This window comes from Panulirus ornatus, chromosome 44 (genome assembly GCF_036320965.1).
Source record: "Panulirus ornatus isolate Po-2019 chromosome 44, ASM3632096v1, whole genome shotgun sequence".
NCBI classification, from domain to species: Eukaryota; Metazoa; Arthropoda; class Malacostraca; order Decapoda; family Palinuridae; genus Panulirus; species Panulirus ornatus.
The window spans coordinates 4,416,553-4,431,996 of NC_092267.1; the positions used below are offsets into that span (position 1 = coordinate 4,416,553).

The following is a 15,444-nucleotide window of genomic DNA, read 5'->3' on the forward strand; positions in this document are numbered from 1 at the left end:
GGGGCAAGTATGCAGTTTGTTGTGGATGAGAGGGCTTGGGAAGTGAGTCAGTTGTTGTTCGCTGATGATACAGCGCTGGTGGCTGATTAAGGTGAGAAACTGCAGAAGTTGGTGACTGAGTCTGGTAAAGTGTGTGAAATAAGAAAGCTGAGAGAAAATGTGAATAATGGCAAGGGTATTAGGTTCAGTAGGGTTAAGGGACAAGTTAACTGGGAGGTAAGTTTGAATGGAGAAAAACTGTAGGAAGTGAAGTGTTTTAGATATCTGGGAGTGGATTTAGCAGCAGATGGAACCATGGAAGTGGAAGTGAGTCATAAGGTGGGGGAAGGGGGGAAGGGACGAAGGTTCTGGGAGCCTTGAAGAATGTGTGAAAGGCGAAAACGTTGTCTCAGAGAGCAAAATGTGTTATATGGATGCAAGGTATGGGCTATAGAAAAGGTTGTGCAGAGGAGGGTGGATGTGTTGTAAATGAAATATTTGAGAACAATGTGTGGTGTGAGGTGGTCTGATTGAGAAATGAAAAAGTAAGAAAAATGTGCAGTAATAAAATGACTGGTTGAGAGAGCAGAAGAGGGTGTGTTGAAATGGTTTGGTCACATGGAGAGAATGAGAGAGGAAAGATTGACAAAGAGGATATACATGTCAGAGGTAGAGGGAACGAATAGAAGTTGGAGACCAAATTAGAGGTGGAAGGATGGAGTGAAAAAAAATATTTTGAGCGATTGGGGCCTGAACATACAGAATAGTGAAAGGCGTGCAAGGAATAGAGTGAATTGGAATGATTTGGTATACCAGGCTCAAATGTGGTGTCAATGGATTGAACCAGGGCATGCGAAGCGTCTAGGATAAATCATGGAAAGTTTTATGGGGCCAGGATGTGGAAAGGGAGCTGTGGTTTCCGTGCATTACACATGACAGCTAGAGACTGAGTGTGAACGAATGTGGCCTTCGTTCTTTTCCTTGCACTACCTCGTGCATGCACGGGGGGAGGGGGTGCCTTTGTACAATGGCACTATGCATGCATTCCACCAATCCTCAGGCACTTCACCAACCATGAACCATACATACGTTGAATATCCTTACCAACCAGTCAACAGCACAATCAACCCTTTATAATAAATTCCACTGCAATACCATCCAAACCTGCCACCTTGCCAGCTTTCATGTATATGTATATGTGCATATATGGGCATTATGTATATATATGTGTATATGGGCCATTCTTCATCTGTTTACTGGTGCTACCTTGTCGACGTGGGAAACAGAGATCAAGTATAATACTAATAATAATTAAAAAACAACAAATCCAAGGTCAGCAATGATGATAAATATTTTACATGCATTCAGCCTCATTCTATTCATTCATCTAGGCAAACTGTAAGATCTAAGTTGATGAGTTCCTTTTTGCAAGAACAAACACTCTTAACATGCACATGTGAGGGGGTGAGCCTCCCAGTACTCCTGAGATGAATGAGGTACATACAGCCAGCAGCTCTTAAATGTTTATGATAACTATGAGCTGTTTTTAATCTTACATTTCCTTTTTTCATATGCTTTAGCATGAGAATGACTGCTCTGTAATATCATATACATCACACAATATATCTTAGACTAACACCACTATTATACTGAGTTTGTTGAAAAGGATACCTTCTTTGCATACTTGCTTGCTTTTAGTAATACATGAACAGCTTGCAAATATTTCCTTATCTATATACTTGAAAGCTATTCTAATATTTGCCAGCAGACAGTTTGTCTCTGTAACTATTCTAATTTGGGGAATAGGTTTAGAGACAAACTATCAGCTGACAAATATCATAATAGCTTTCAAGCATATGGATGAGTTAATAGTTAGCAAGCAAAGCCGTAATCCATAAAAAGGGATATACTCTATCTGATAACATCCACACCCTGGAAGTCCTCAATCCAGTCTCAAGAAATTACCATACAACATAAATTCAGCTTCTATGAATTCCTACTGCACCTGTTCAAGTTTTTCTCGTTCCTTGTTGCTTATCCGCGGTGGTAGAACGAATAAAAACTTCTTTAGTAGCGCCAATCCATCCCCAGTAACACTTGAAGCACAGAATATGGGTACAATGTTACTATCCAGTTGGTTGCTACCTGCAGTGATGGCATCGTCCTCATTCTGAATAATAAGTGGCACCTGCAAAAGGTAAGACTTTCTAGTACATGGTCTACATATCCTAATATAGTGCAGCTGAAAAATATAAAATTTATCCAACTATCTATGAAATCCAATGGACAGTGAAGAATACTGCCAATATACTTACTCTAAGTTGAATAGGGCAATTAACAGGAAGGGCCAGGATATAAATGCTCCACACCTGTACAATATTAACTTTCTAATAGAGGGAACAGAAGCCAAACAAGGAACCATAGGTCATAAAGTGTAATGTTGTGTGTGTCTACGTGCAGAAAGCATAGGGCTATAAAGTAGCTGGAAGGGTATAAATTTTTCCATACATGATTGACATTTCCAGCATTAGTCAGGTAGTGCTGGGAGCAAACAAAGAAAGGCTGCATTTGCTCACATTCATTCTCTCTCCAAACATGCTACCCACTTGATCTCATTATATGTGATACGAAACGTGTAAGATTTCTACATATATTCAGGACTTTTCATCACCAACACTATGTTTATGAATAAAATAAGAATATAGAGAAAATAAGAGCTGTTTTCAGCATACAGAAAAATCCTTCAATATCCTACCCGCATTTGCCAGCCAATCCCTCTCATGCTGAATTTTTGTGTATCTTGTATAATATTTCTAAATACATCCATGTTATTTATCATTAAAGCTGTGCTTATATATCAGCTATGAGTACAGTCTAAGTGCCTATACATCAGCAATGAATAGTCTGAAAATAAACTTAATAGAAAGAAATAAAGTAATTTTCATGTCTTCCTGTCTTATCAGGAGCAGTCAAACATTCTTCACACCCCTCTGGGTGCTCACTTAGCACAGAACCAAGCTAACATGAAAGAAAGAAAAGTAATTTTCATGTTTTCCCATCTTATCATGAGCCGTCAAACATAACAGTGACACTCCTGTGGGTACTCACTTTGCACTGTAGCAAGCCTACACAAAGATAATAATAATATAAATGTAAATTAATTTCCCTTTGATTGGAAATCCATCATTTCAAACAGGTAACAAATCTTTTAGAATTCTTTTACTTTCTGCAAATTCTAAGATGTAATATCCAGATCATGCCAGCTGTTTTAACATCATTCCAAAATTTTTATTTTTTTTTATTTTGCTTTGTCGCTGTCTCCCGCGTTAGCGAGGTAGCACAAGGAAACAGACGAAAGAATGGCCCAACCCACCCACATACACATGTACATATACACATCCACACATGCACATATACATACCTATACATCTCAATGTATACATATATATACACACACAGACATATACATATATATACATGTACGTAATTCATTTTTTTTTTTTTTTTTTTTTTTTTTTATACTTTGTCGCCGTCTCCCGCGTTTGCGAGGTAGCGCAAGGAAACAGACGAAAGAAATGGCCCAACCCCCCCCCCCATACACATGTACATACACACGTCCACACACGCAAATATACATACCTACACAGCTTTCCATGGTTTACCCCAGACGCTTCACATGCCTTGCTTCAATCCACTGACAGCACGTCAACCCCTGTATACCACATGACTCCAATTCACTCTATTTCTTGCCCTCCTTTCACCCTCCTGCATGTTCAGGCCCCGATCACACAAAATCTTTTTCACTCCATCTTTCCACCTCCAATTTGGTCTCCCTCTTCTCCTTGTTCCCTCCACCTCCGACACATATATCCTCTTGGTCAATCTCTCCTCACTCATTCTCTCCATGTGCCCAAACCATTTCAAAACACCCTGTTCTGCTCTCTCAACCACGCTCTTTTTATTTCCACACATCTCTCTTACCCTTACGTTACTTACTCGATCAAACCACCTCACACCACACATTGTCCTCAAACATCTCATTTCCAGCACATCCATCCTCCTGCGCACATCTCTATCCATAGCCCACGCCTCGCAACCATACAACATTGTTGGAACCACTATTCCCTCAAACATACCCATTTTTGCTTTCCGAGATAGTGTTCTCGACTTCCACACATTTTTCAAGGCTCCCAAAATTTTCGCCCCCTCCCCCACCCTATGATCCACTTCCGCTTCCATGGTTCCATCCGCTGACAGATCCACTCCCAGATATCTAAAACACTTCACTTCCTCCAGTTTTTCTCCATTCAAACTCACCTCCCAATTGACTTGACCCTCACCCCTACTGTACCTAATAACCTTGCTCTTATTCACATTTACTCTCAACTTTCTTCTTCCACACACTTTACCAAACTCAGTCACCAGCTTCTGCAGTTTCTCACATGAATCAGCCACCAGCGCTGTATCATCAGCGAACAACAACTGACTCACTTCCCAAGCTCTCTCATCCCCAACAGACTTCATACTTGCCCCTCTTTCCAGGACTCTTGCATTTACCTCCCTTACAACCCCATCCATAAACAAATTAAACAACCATGGAGACATCACACACCCCTGCCGCAAACCTACATTCACTGAGAACCAATCACTTTCCTCTCTTCCTACACGTACACATGCCTTACATCCTCGATAAAAACTTTTCACTGCTTCTAACAACTTGCCTCCCACACCATATATTCTTAATACCTTCCACAGAGCATCTCTATCAACTCTATCATATGCCTTCTCCAGATCCATAAATGCTACATACAAATCCATTTGCTTTTCTAAGTATTTCTCACATACATTCTTCAAAGCAAACACCTGATCCACACATCCTCTACCACTTCTGAAACCGCACTGCTCTTCCCCAATCTGATGCTCTGTACATGCCTTCACCCTCTCAATCAATACCCTCCCATATAATTTACCAGGAATACTCAACAAACTTATACCTCTGTAATTTGAGCACTCACTCTTATCCCCTTTGCCTTTGTACAATGGCACTATGCACGCATTCCGCCAATCCTCAGGCACCTCACCATGAGTCATACATACATTAAATAACCTTACCAACCAGTCAACAATACAGTCACCCCCTTTCTTAATAAATTCCACTGCAATACCATCCAAACCTGCTGCCTTGCCGGCTTTCATCTTCCGCAAAGCTTTTACTACCTCTTCTCTGTTTACCAAATCATTTTCCCTAACCCTCTCACTTTGCACACCACCTCGACCAAAACACCCTATATCTGCCACTCTGTCATCAGACACATTCAACAAACCTTCAAAATACTCATTCCATCTCCTTCTCACATCACCGCTACTTGTTATCACCTCCCCATTTACGCCCTTCACTGAAGTTCCCATTTGCTCCCTTGTCTTACGCACCCTATTTACCTCCTTCCAGAACATCTTTTTATTTTCCCTAAAATTTACTGATAGTCTCTCACCCCAACTCTCATTTGCCCTTTTTTTCACCTCTTGCACCTTTCTCTTGACCTCCTGTCTCTTTCTTTTATACTTCTCCCACTCAATTGCATTTTTTCCCTGCAAAAATCATCCAAATGCCTCTCTCTTCTCTTTCACTAATACTCTTACTTCTTCATCCCACCACTCACTACCCTTTCTAAACAGCCCACCTCCCACTCTTCTCATGCCACAAGCATCTTTTGCGCAATCCATCACTGATTCCCTAAATACATCCCATTCCTCCCCCACTCCCCTTACTTCATAGTCTGCCTTTATTCATTCCCACTGCCACCCCGCCACACATGAAATATCAACCCCCTCCCCCCCGCATATGGGGGAGGTAGCGCTAGGAAAAGACAACAAAGGCCACATTCACTCACACTCAGTCCCAAGCTGTTCCCTCAAATAAGGATTTCAAGCTCCCTACACGAACCAGAAAGAAAGCTACTCTTGCTAATGATCTCAAGGTTTAGTACATGACATTTTACTAGATATAAAACAGGAAGCTATTCAAAAGAAGCATAAAGCTATTCAAATCTCTTATGATTATATTTCCAAAACCTCAGGCTGAAAAATTCCAACTCAAGACATGTTATCATCATGAAAGAGATTCTTATGTCTGGACACCTAGAAAAATCTTTGACTGTAACAACACCAAGGCCTTTAACAAACCCGTTAGGTTGCAGGGAGGAGAAAAGAGACAGAAAGGAATGTCCCTCTCAAGAAACAACCAGAGAATCAACCATAAGTAAGCCTGAGAAAGGCACTCTAAAAAAATTTCTAACTGAGAAAGGGTAGTTCTTAAACAAAGTATTCCCAACAGTACAGATCTTACCTATCAATTGAATTCAACATACATTTCATAAAGATCAAATTTTCCTTTCTAACCTGTATAGAAATCACATTCTAAACCACTATTAATTAAATATTTTTAAGCTTCCCAGCCAAAAATCAATATCATAAATCTATAAACTTTCATAAGTACAAATGCTTTACTTAAATACGGAGCATGCTCATATATAAATAGGAAAAAAATCAATACAAATTTCTTTTTTCAATAAAGAATGGAAGCTACAAATGTAATATCATACCCGTTTGTATCCCGGTTGAGTAAGTGATTGCTTGAGATCATTTATTGTTCTCTGAATCTGTTGAGGTGATGCTATATCTGTCTTGGTTACAACAATAACAATAGGGACATCCAAAGCTCGAGCTAGACTCAGGTGTTCCTCAGTCATTGGAGCTACACCAGAAAATGCACTGTGGACATTTATAAAATCACCAAATAATCAAATCATACAAATATCGTTAGAAAAATCATTCACTATATACCTATTATCCTAAAATCTTTTACTATCTAAACAGAATGAATAAAAGCATATGCAGAGACCCTGTAAATATTAACTGTGTAAGTTTAAGACCTGCTTAGGACTTTTTGAATCAATATTCATAAAATTTCAGACCTGTTTTTCAGAAAGTTTACTACAGAAAGACAAAAATAAATACTTTAAATGCAGTTTTTAATCAGAAGCTCAAAAATATCATGTAATATACACAAATATAAATATAACTACTGTATTGTATTTCTTACACTTTCATATCTTTCCCATACTCTGCACAGAATGTACAGTAACCATAACATGGTTCCAGAGAAAAATTTCTTCACACTGCCAGGTTCAGTGTTGTTTTTCATTTATGTATTTAAAGATCAGAATGGCAAGAGCTTCAACTAACTTGAATATGTAATTACACAACTTTCAACTCTGAATTCTTCTCTTTCAGAGTTCTCAATGAATTGGATTCCTAATTTCAACCATGTGGCTCCCTGTCTTCCCTTCTGATGCTTCTGCAAACCTTCAAGTCTACATCTTCACTAAGATGTTTACATATGAAATGCAATCTTCACTTCTTTCTTATTAAGTGTCTCTATTCCTCCCCAACTCATTTCCTCTTTAGGCTTTATTGTTCTGTCATCTTTTCTTCTCCTCCTGCAGATATGTCCAGTATCTGGGTCTTGCAGCTGCAGCACAGTTCAAAAACTCTATGGTGGGGAAACTAATGTCTCCTCAACAAACAATGATGTAATCACACACTTGTCTACATGCAATTACAATATCCTGCTTCATGTTACAAATTTCAACTTTTTTTTTCCTGAAAACCTGCACTCAACTGTGGCATAACCATGGGATAAGAGTTGGATCTTTCTTCACATATCGCACAATTTAGGGTAACTTTTCACCTCATGAAGAAATGTGTCCATTTGGGACTGGATTAGCAGTGCTGAACGTCCAGAATCATACATCCCTGGCTCTGACTTCCACCAAATCTAACAAATCACCTAAAGCAACACTTTATAATGGGTCAAAATATAGTTGTCTCTGGGTCACCAAGAAAACATAAAGGTATGTTGAGGATAAATTCAAGACATCTTATGAAAAGAAACATCCACAAAAAAATGCATATATCACCACAAGACTTTTTAAGGAGCAGCAGCGAGCCCGATACAGCCTATATATTTGCTCACATACAACAGCAGGGATAGTACATGGGGGAAATTAACAGAGTAAAGAGAAGAGAGAGATATGGCTTCACTCATTCGTTGCACCTAGGGCATAGATACCCTGAAGATCTTTTTTCATTCAATGCAATTGAGGCGTGCTATCAAAATTCTTGAACTGACCACATCTGCCTCAAGTAAATATATAAAGCCATTAATGCAAGTAGTGGCATCCCATAACCTGCTACTGGACAGTAAAGTTTACATTTTTTTCGTACATAAGTCAGTCAATGTGGAAGTGGCAAGCATGCGAATGATCTGCACTCTCATGTCGTATAATAATTTGAGAAGATGTGGCACACAAGATAACAGATACTGCTTATAAAAACCCTTAGTAATCATTTTTGTTTGTAAAAAGAATCACCCTCAGAAATACCACAAATTTCACTTCAAATGCCTGACATTACTTCTAGAGTACCTTATATGTGGAGTACCTTATATCTAGAGTGCCTTATACCAAGATCAGCTACTTCATTTTCATCACAAAAACAAACTTTGGAGATATTTTCTATAGTCACTTGAAAAATCCTATACACACAGTATACAGTGGATATTAGGACTGCCACAAGGAAAATGATTGGAAATACCAACAAATGAAAGAACAAAGGGATCTGTTTTGAATATGTAAACATCATAACAAGTCAGCATACAATAAGTACAAGAGTGACAAATGAGTAGAAAAGGAGAAATGGGGAAAGAGCATATACATACTTTGGAAAAGCACAATTAGGAGTAGAAAAGGAGAAAAGGGGAAAGAGCACATTTATACTTTGGAAAAACACAATGGATTAGGATTTGAAAAGGAGAAAAGGGGAAAAAGCATATATACACCTTGGAAAACACAATGGATTAGGAGTAGAGAATCAGAAAATGGAAAAGAGCATATATATATACTTTGGAAAAACACAATGGACTAGATGGCTCTTCTGATGGCTTATTCATTCATGTTATTTACAAAGTAGCTCAATAAGCAGTCTATCTAGGTATTTTTCAACTCCAAGCTACCTCTCTATAACTTCATTTCCCACTGCTCCCCTGATGTCTATTTAGTGTCATTAATCCTATTCCTATGGCAACCTCATCCTGTTGCCAATGCTGATGTCCTCATCCTTTAAAAGACCTAAAGTCAGTCAGGGACCAAAATGTCAAGAAAAACTTTGTATGTTCTACCCTACTCTGACTGTGAAAAGAGAAATATATGTTCCAGTAAAACTGACCAAAAGAAAAGTATACCAATTCATGCATTACAAAGTTCTTCAAAAGAAAAAACAGGTAGTAGATCTATATGGCATTGAAAAAATACAGGTACACCACCAATTTTTCAGCACTCTTGGTTCCAAAGCCTTGCCAAATTAATCATTTTGCCAGACCAACCATGGTCATGCAATAATTCTTCATCAACACACCTCTAACCCACTAATCATAAATCTCCCATGTGTCTTAACTATAACATGGACTGTTAGAAATTTAAATTAAACAAATATTAAATGTAAATCAAATAAATAAATGAAATACAGTATACACCTGCTCAGGACTGAGGTGCTTGTCAACTATGAGTTTTGCAAATTTGTCCTCATATTCGGCAGCTTCTTCGTGGTTTGCAAACAGCTTTTCTCCGAACACTTTATTCACAGAAATTCCATAATGCTTCTTGAATCTTTAAATCCATCCTTCACTATAGTCACGCTCGTGTTGTAACTTAAGTTCTTTATGGAACAACTTAGCCTGATCCATTATCATGTTACCTGACAAGTCCACTCCATCACTCCGACACTGTTGAAACCATTCCATCATTACTCAATCATGCTCAGCACTCTTACCATCTTTCATAGTTTTTCTAATTATCATTTGCTTCTTGGAATCACTGTATGCATAGAATTTCAATATTTTCTCCCTTTGCTTCTTTACATCATAAACAGTTGATGAACCAATACTATAGGTGTCGCACAGCTTAGGCACCAAAACGCCAAGGTCCATTTTTTCAACAGTTCTACTTTCTCTTGGATCGATATGGACTGGTGTTTATGTTTGACACCATGACTGACACTATCATATGTCTTAGAAGCCATAGCTAGGGTTAAATTTAAGCAAAATAAGCTAAGAATCTTACAGAATTGCGGCATCACCACTAGCAAGTGCAGTGTAAAGAACGTAAATAAGCACGCCCTACACACAATGCCATCTGTGGCCGCCCGGTAAACTAGTCTGGTGGCCGCGGTAATTTCAAGTTCCCTCATGTAATTTTGTTTGGACTAAAGGAGGTGCCAAACCATCAGTTGCCGGAAAATCGGTGTACCTGTACTAAATCGAAAACCACCTAAGCAACCACCAAACAATGATTTATTTCAGCTCAGTAACACTTGAATTACTATATCTCATTCACCAGTGATATATCTATCGACTGGTAATCTTATACAGAATCAATCATACTGTATCTCACCTTACAACTAGAACAGCATAATGAGGAGAATATCCAGACAACCCAAATACAGTTGTTTTCAAATACTTCTGGTCTCCTGCAAGATCTATAAAGTTGATGATCTTAATTGACTGGCTGCAGATGTCTTCATCATCATAGTCTCGACTTCTGGTACACGTCTGGTCAATCACATTACCCTGAACAAACCCACATATTATGCAAAATTCAATTTCAACTGTATGTCACTGGTTATATTGCCATCTGCTGAGTACACAGTAATCGTGAAATCAATAAACACAATAATCATGTATAAATTATATATACCTGAGAGTCAAAACCCATTAACTGCAATGATATTGATGAAGTTTTCCCTGAGCAGACCTCATGTCGGTGCCGAAAGACATTGAGTCGAGCACAGCCCCTGCCATTATCCAACTCCCCTCGTGTCAACACTCCGAGTAACGTTGACTTGCCAACATCAGAATTACCAAGCACAGCTATTCTTAACTCTATGCTGTATTGATCATCAGGTACCTGATAAAGACAAAATTTCATATCAACATTAGAGCTATGTCTTCTTAACTAACAAATTATCAGTAATCACGATTTCTTTACCCATCTAACTTTCCCACCTTAGAAAGGTTGCATTAGCAACAAACAACTTAGCCTTCAAGGAAAAAAATCTTCATTTCGTTCCTCCTGTTCACACTTTTAGATGGTACGAGAAGAGGAATGAGAATTCTTTCACTCCACCACTGCAATACCTAATCACTGCATTTTCTACTAAGTTTTAATTAAATATCATCTAAATCAACAGGTACACATGGTTAGCAGCTCTGAGGAAACAAAACCTCACCTTGAAGCATTGTTTTCAATTGCTCATGTAACAGTGCCATATTCCTGACCATTTCTATGAACAAAGCTAATGGTATAAACGAGGGAGACCAGCAATATAATCAGACCACCTGAAAACAATAAACAATTTATTTATTTATTTTGCTTTGTCGCTGTCTCCCGCGTTAGCAAGGTAGCGCAAGGAAACAGACAAAAGAATGGCCCAACCCACCCACATACACATGTATATACATACACGTCCACACACGTAACTATACATACCTATACATCTCAACGTATACATATATATACACACACAGACATATACATATATACACATGTACATTTTTCAAGGCTCCCAAAATTTTCGCCCCCTCCCCCACCCTATGATCCACTTCCGCTTCCATGGTTCCATCCGCTGACAGATCCACTCCCAGATATCTAAAACACTTCACTTCCTCCAGTTTTTCTCCATTCAAACTCACCTCCCAATTGACTTGACCCTCAACCCTACTGTACCTAATAACCTTGCTCTTATTCACATTTACTCTTAACTTTCTTCTTCCACACACTTTACCAAACTCAGTCACCAGCTTCTGCAGTTTCTCACATGAATCAGCCACCAGCGCTGTATCATCAGCGAACAACAACTGACTCACTTCCCAAGCTCTCTCATCCCCAACAGACTTCATACTTGCCCCTCTTTCCAGGACTCTTGCATTTACCTCCCTAACAACCCCATCCATAAACAAATTAAACAACCATGGAGACATCACACAACCCTGCCGCAAACCTACATTCACTGAGAACCAATCACTTTCCTCTCTTCCTACACGTACACATGCCTTACATCCTCGATAAAAACTTTTCACTGCTTCTAACAACTTGCCTCCCACACCATATATTCTTAATACCTTCCACAGAGCATCTCTATCAACTCTATCATATGCCTTCTCCAGATCCATAAATGCTACATACAAATCCATTTGCTTTTCTAAGTATTTCTCACATACATTCTTCAAAGCAAACACCTGATCCACACATCCTCTACCACTTCTGAAACCGCACTGCTCTTCCCCAATCTGATGCTCTGTACATGCCTTCACCCTCTCAATCAATACCCTCCCATATAATTTACCAGGAATACTCAACAAACTTATACCTCTGTAATTTGAGCACTCACTCTTATCCCCTTTGCCTTTGTACAATGGCACTATGCACGCATTCCGCCAATCCTCAGGCACCTCACCATGAGTCATACATACATTAAATAACCTTACCAACCAGTCAACAATACAGTCACCCCCTTTTTTAATAAATTCCACTGCAATACCATCCAAACCTGCTGCCTTGCCGGCTTTCATCTTCCGCAAAGCTTTTACTACCTCTTCTCTGTTTACCAAATCATTTTCCCCAACCCTCTCACTTTGCACACCACCTCGACCAAAACACCCTATATCTGCCACTCTGTCATCAGACACATTCAACAAACCTTCAAAATACTCATTCCATCTCCTTCTCACATCACCACTACTTGTTATCACCTCCCCATTTACGCCCTTCACTGAAGTTCCCATTTGCTCCCTTGTCTTACGCACCCTATTTACCTCCTTCCAGAACATCTTTTTATTCTCCCTAAAATTTACTGATAGTCTCTCACCCCAACTCTCATTTGCCCTTTTTTTCACCTCTTGCACCTTTCTCTTGACCTCCTGTCTCTTTCTTTTATACTTCTCCCACTCAATTGCATTTTTTCCCTGCAAAAATCGTCCAAATGCCTCTCTCTTCTCTTTCACTAATACTCTTACTTCTTCATCCCACCACTCACTACCCTTTCTAAACAGCCCACCTCCCACTCTTCTCATGCCACAAGCATCTTTTGCGCAATCCATCACTGATTCCCTAAATACATCCCATTCCTCCCCCACTCCCCTTACTTCCATTGTTCTCACCTTTTTCCATTCTGTACACAGTCTCTCCTGGTACTTCCCCACACAGGTCTCCTTCCCAAGCTCACTTACTCTCACCACCTTCTTCACCCCAACATTCACTCCTCTTTTCTGAAAACCCATACTAATCTTCACCTTAGCCTCCACAAGATAATGATCAGACATCCCTCCAGTTGCACCTCTCAGCACATTAACATCCAAAAGTCTCTCTTTCGCACGCCTGTCAATTAACACGTAATCCAATAACGCTCTCTGGCCATCTCTCCTACTTACATAAGTATACTTATGTATATCTCGCTTTTTAAACCAGGTATTCCCAATCATCAGTCCTTTTTCAGCACATAAATCTACAAGCTCTTCACCATTTCCATTTACAACACTGAACACCCCATGCATACCAATTATTCCCTCAACTGCCACATTACTCACCTTTGCATTCAAATCACCCATCACTATAACCCGGTCTCGTGCATCAAAACCGCTAACACACTCATTCAGCTGTTCCCAAAACACTTGCCTCTCATGATCTTTCTTCTCATGCCCAGGTGCATATGCACCAATAATCACCCACCTCTCTCCATCAACTTTCAATTTTACCCATATTAATCGAGAATTTACTTTCTTACATTCTATCACATACTCCCACAACTCCTGTTTCAGGAGTATTGCTACTCCTTCCCTTGCTCTTGTCCTCTCACCAACCCCTGACTTCACTCCCCAGACATTTCCAAACCACTCTTCCCCTTTACCCTTGAGCTTCGTTTCACTCAGAGCCAAAACATCCAGGTTCCTTTCCTCAAACATACTACCTATCTCTCCTTTTTTCACATCTTGGTTACATCCACACACATTTAGGCACCCCACTCTGAGCCTTCGAGGAGGATGATCACTCCCCGCGTGACTCCTTCTTCTGTTTCCCATTTTAGAAAGTTAATACAAGGAGGGGAGGATTTCCGGCCCCCCGCTCCCGTCCCCTCTAGTCGCTTTCTACGACACGCGAGGAATACGTGGGAAGTATTCTTTCACCCCTATCCCCAGGGATAATATACATATATATATACACGGAAAGCAAAAATGGGTATGTTTGAAGGAATAGTGGTTCCAACAATGTTGTATGGTTGCGAGGCGAGGGCTATGGATAGAGTTGTGCGCAGGAGGATGGATGTGCTGGAAATGAGATGTTTGAGGACAATGTGTGGTGTGGGGTGGTTTGATCGAGTAAGTAACGTAAGGGTAAGAGAGATGTGTGGAAATAAAAAGAGCGTGGTTGAGAGAGCAGAAGAGGGTGTTTTGAAATGGTTTGGGCACATGGAGAGAATGAGTGAGGAAAGATTGACCAAGAGGATATATGTGTCGGAGGTGGAGGGAACGAGGAGAAGAGGGAGGCCAAATTGGAGGTGGAAAGATGGAGTGAAAAAGATTTTGTGTGATCGGGGCCTGAACATGCAGGAGGGTGAAAGGAGGGCAAGAAATAGAGTGAATTGGAGCGATGTGGTATACAGGGGTTGACGTGCTGTCAGTGGATTGAATCAAGGCATGTGAAGCGTCTGGGGTAAACCATGGAAAGCTGTGTAGGTATGTATATTTGCGTGTGTGGACGTGTGTATGTACGTGTGTATGGGGGTTGGGCCATTTCTTTCGTCTGTTTCCTTGCGCTACCTCGCAAATGCGGGAGACAGCGACAAAGTATAAAAAAAAAAAAAAAAAAAAAAAAAAAAAAAAAAAAAAACACATGTACATAATTCATAGTCTACCTTTATTCATTCCCATCGCCACCTCGCCACACATGAAATAACAACCCCCTCCCCCCTCACATGTGTGAGGTAGCGCTAGGAAAAGACAACAAAGGCCACATTCGTTCACACTCAGTCTCTAGCTGTCATGTAATAATGCACCGAAACCACAGCTCCCTTTCCACATCCAGGCCCCACAGAACTTTCCATGGTTTATCCCAGACGCTTCACATGTCCTGGTTCAATCCATTGACAGCACGTTGACCCCGGTATACCACATCGTTCCAATTCACTCTATTCCTTGCATGCCTTTCACCCTCCTGCGAGTACAGACCCCAATCACTTAACATCTTTTTCATTCCATCTTTCCACCTCCAATTTGGTCTCCCACTTCTCCTCATTCCCTCCACCTCTGACACATATATCCTCTTCGTCAATCTTTCCTCACTCATTCTCTCCATG

General features: G+C 40.0%; 1 protein-coding gene across 3 annotated transcripts in view; it reads right to left on the reverse strand.

The window, feature by feature from the left end:
- Positions 1-15,444, reverse strand: part of LOC139762681 (GTP-binding protein 2) — an 86,646-nt gene that overhangs the window by 38,892 nt on the left and 32,310 nt on the right. For all 3 annotated transcript variants that reach the window (XM_071687640.1, XM_071687641.1, XM_071687639.1), the window contains 4 exons: positions 10,791-11,000; positions 10,488-10,663; positions 6,582-6,750; positions 1,985-2,167 (listed from right to left, as the gene is read on the reverse strand). In XM_071687640.1, coding sequence (XP_071543741.1) covers positions 1,985-2,167; positions 6,582-6,750; positions 10,488-10,663; positions 10,791-11,000 — 738 coding nt within the window. The remainder of the gene's footprint in view (positions 1-1,984; positions 2,168-6,581; positions 6,751-10,487; positions 10,664-10,790; positions 11,001-15,444) is intronic.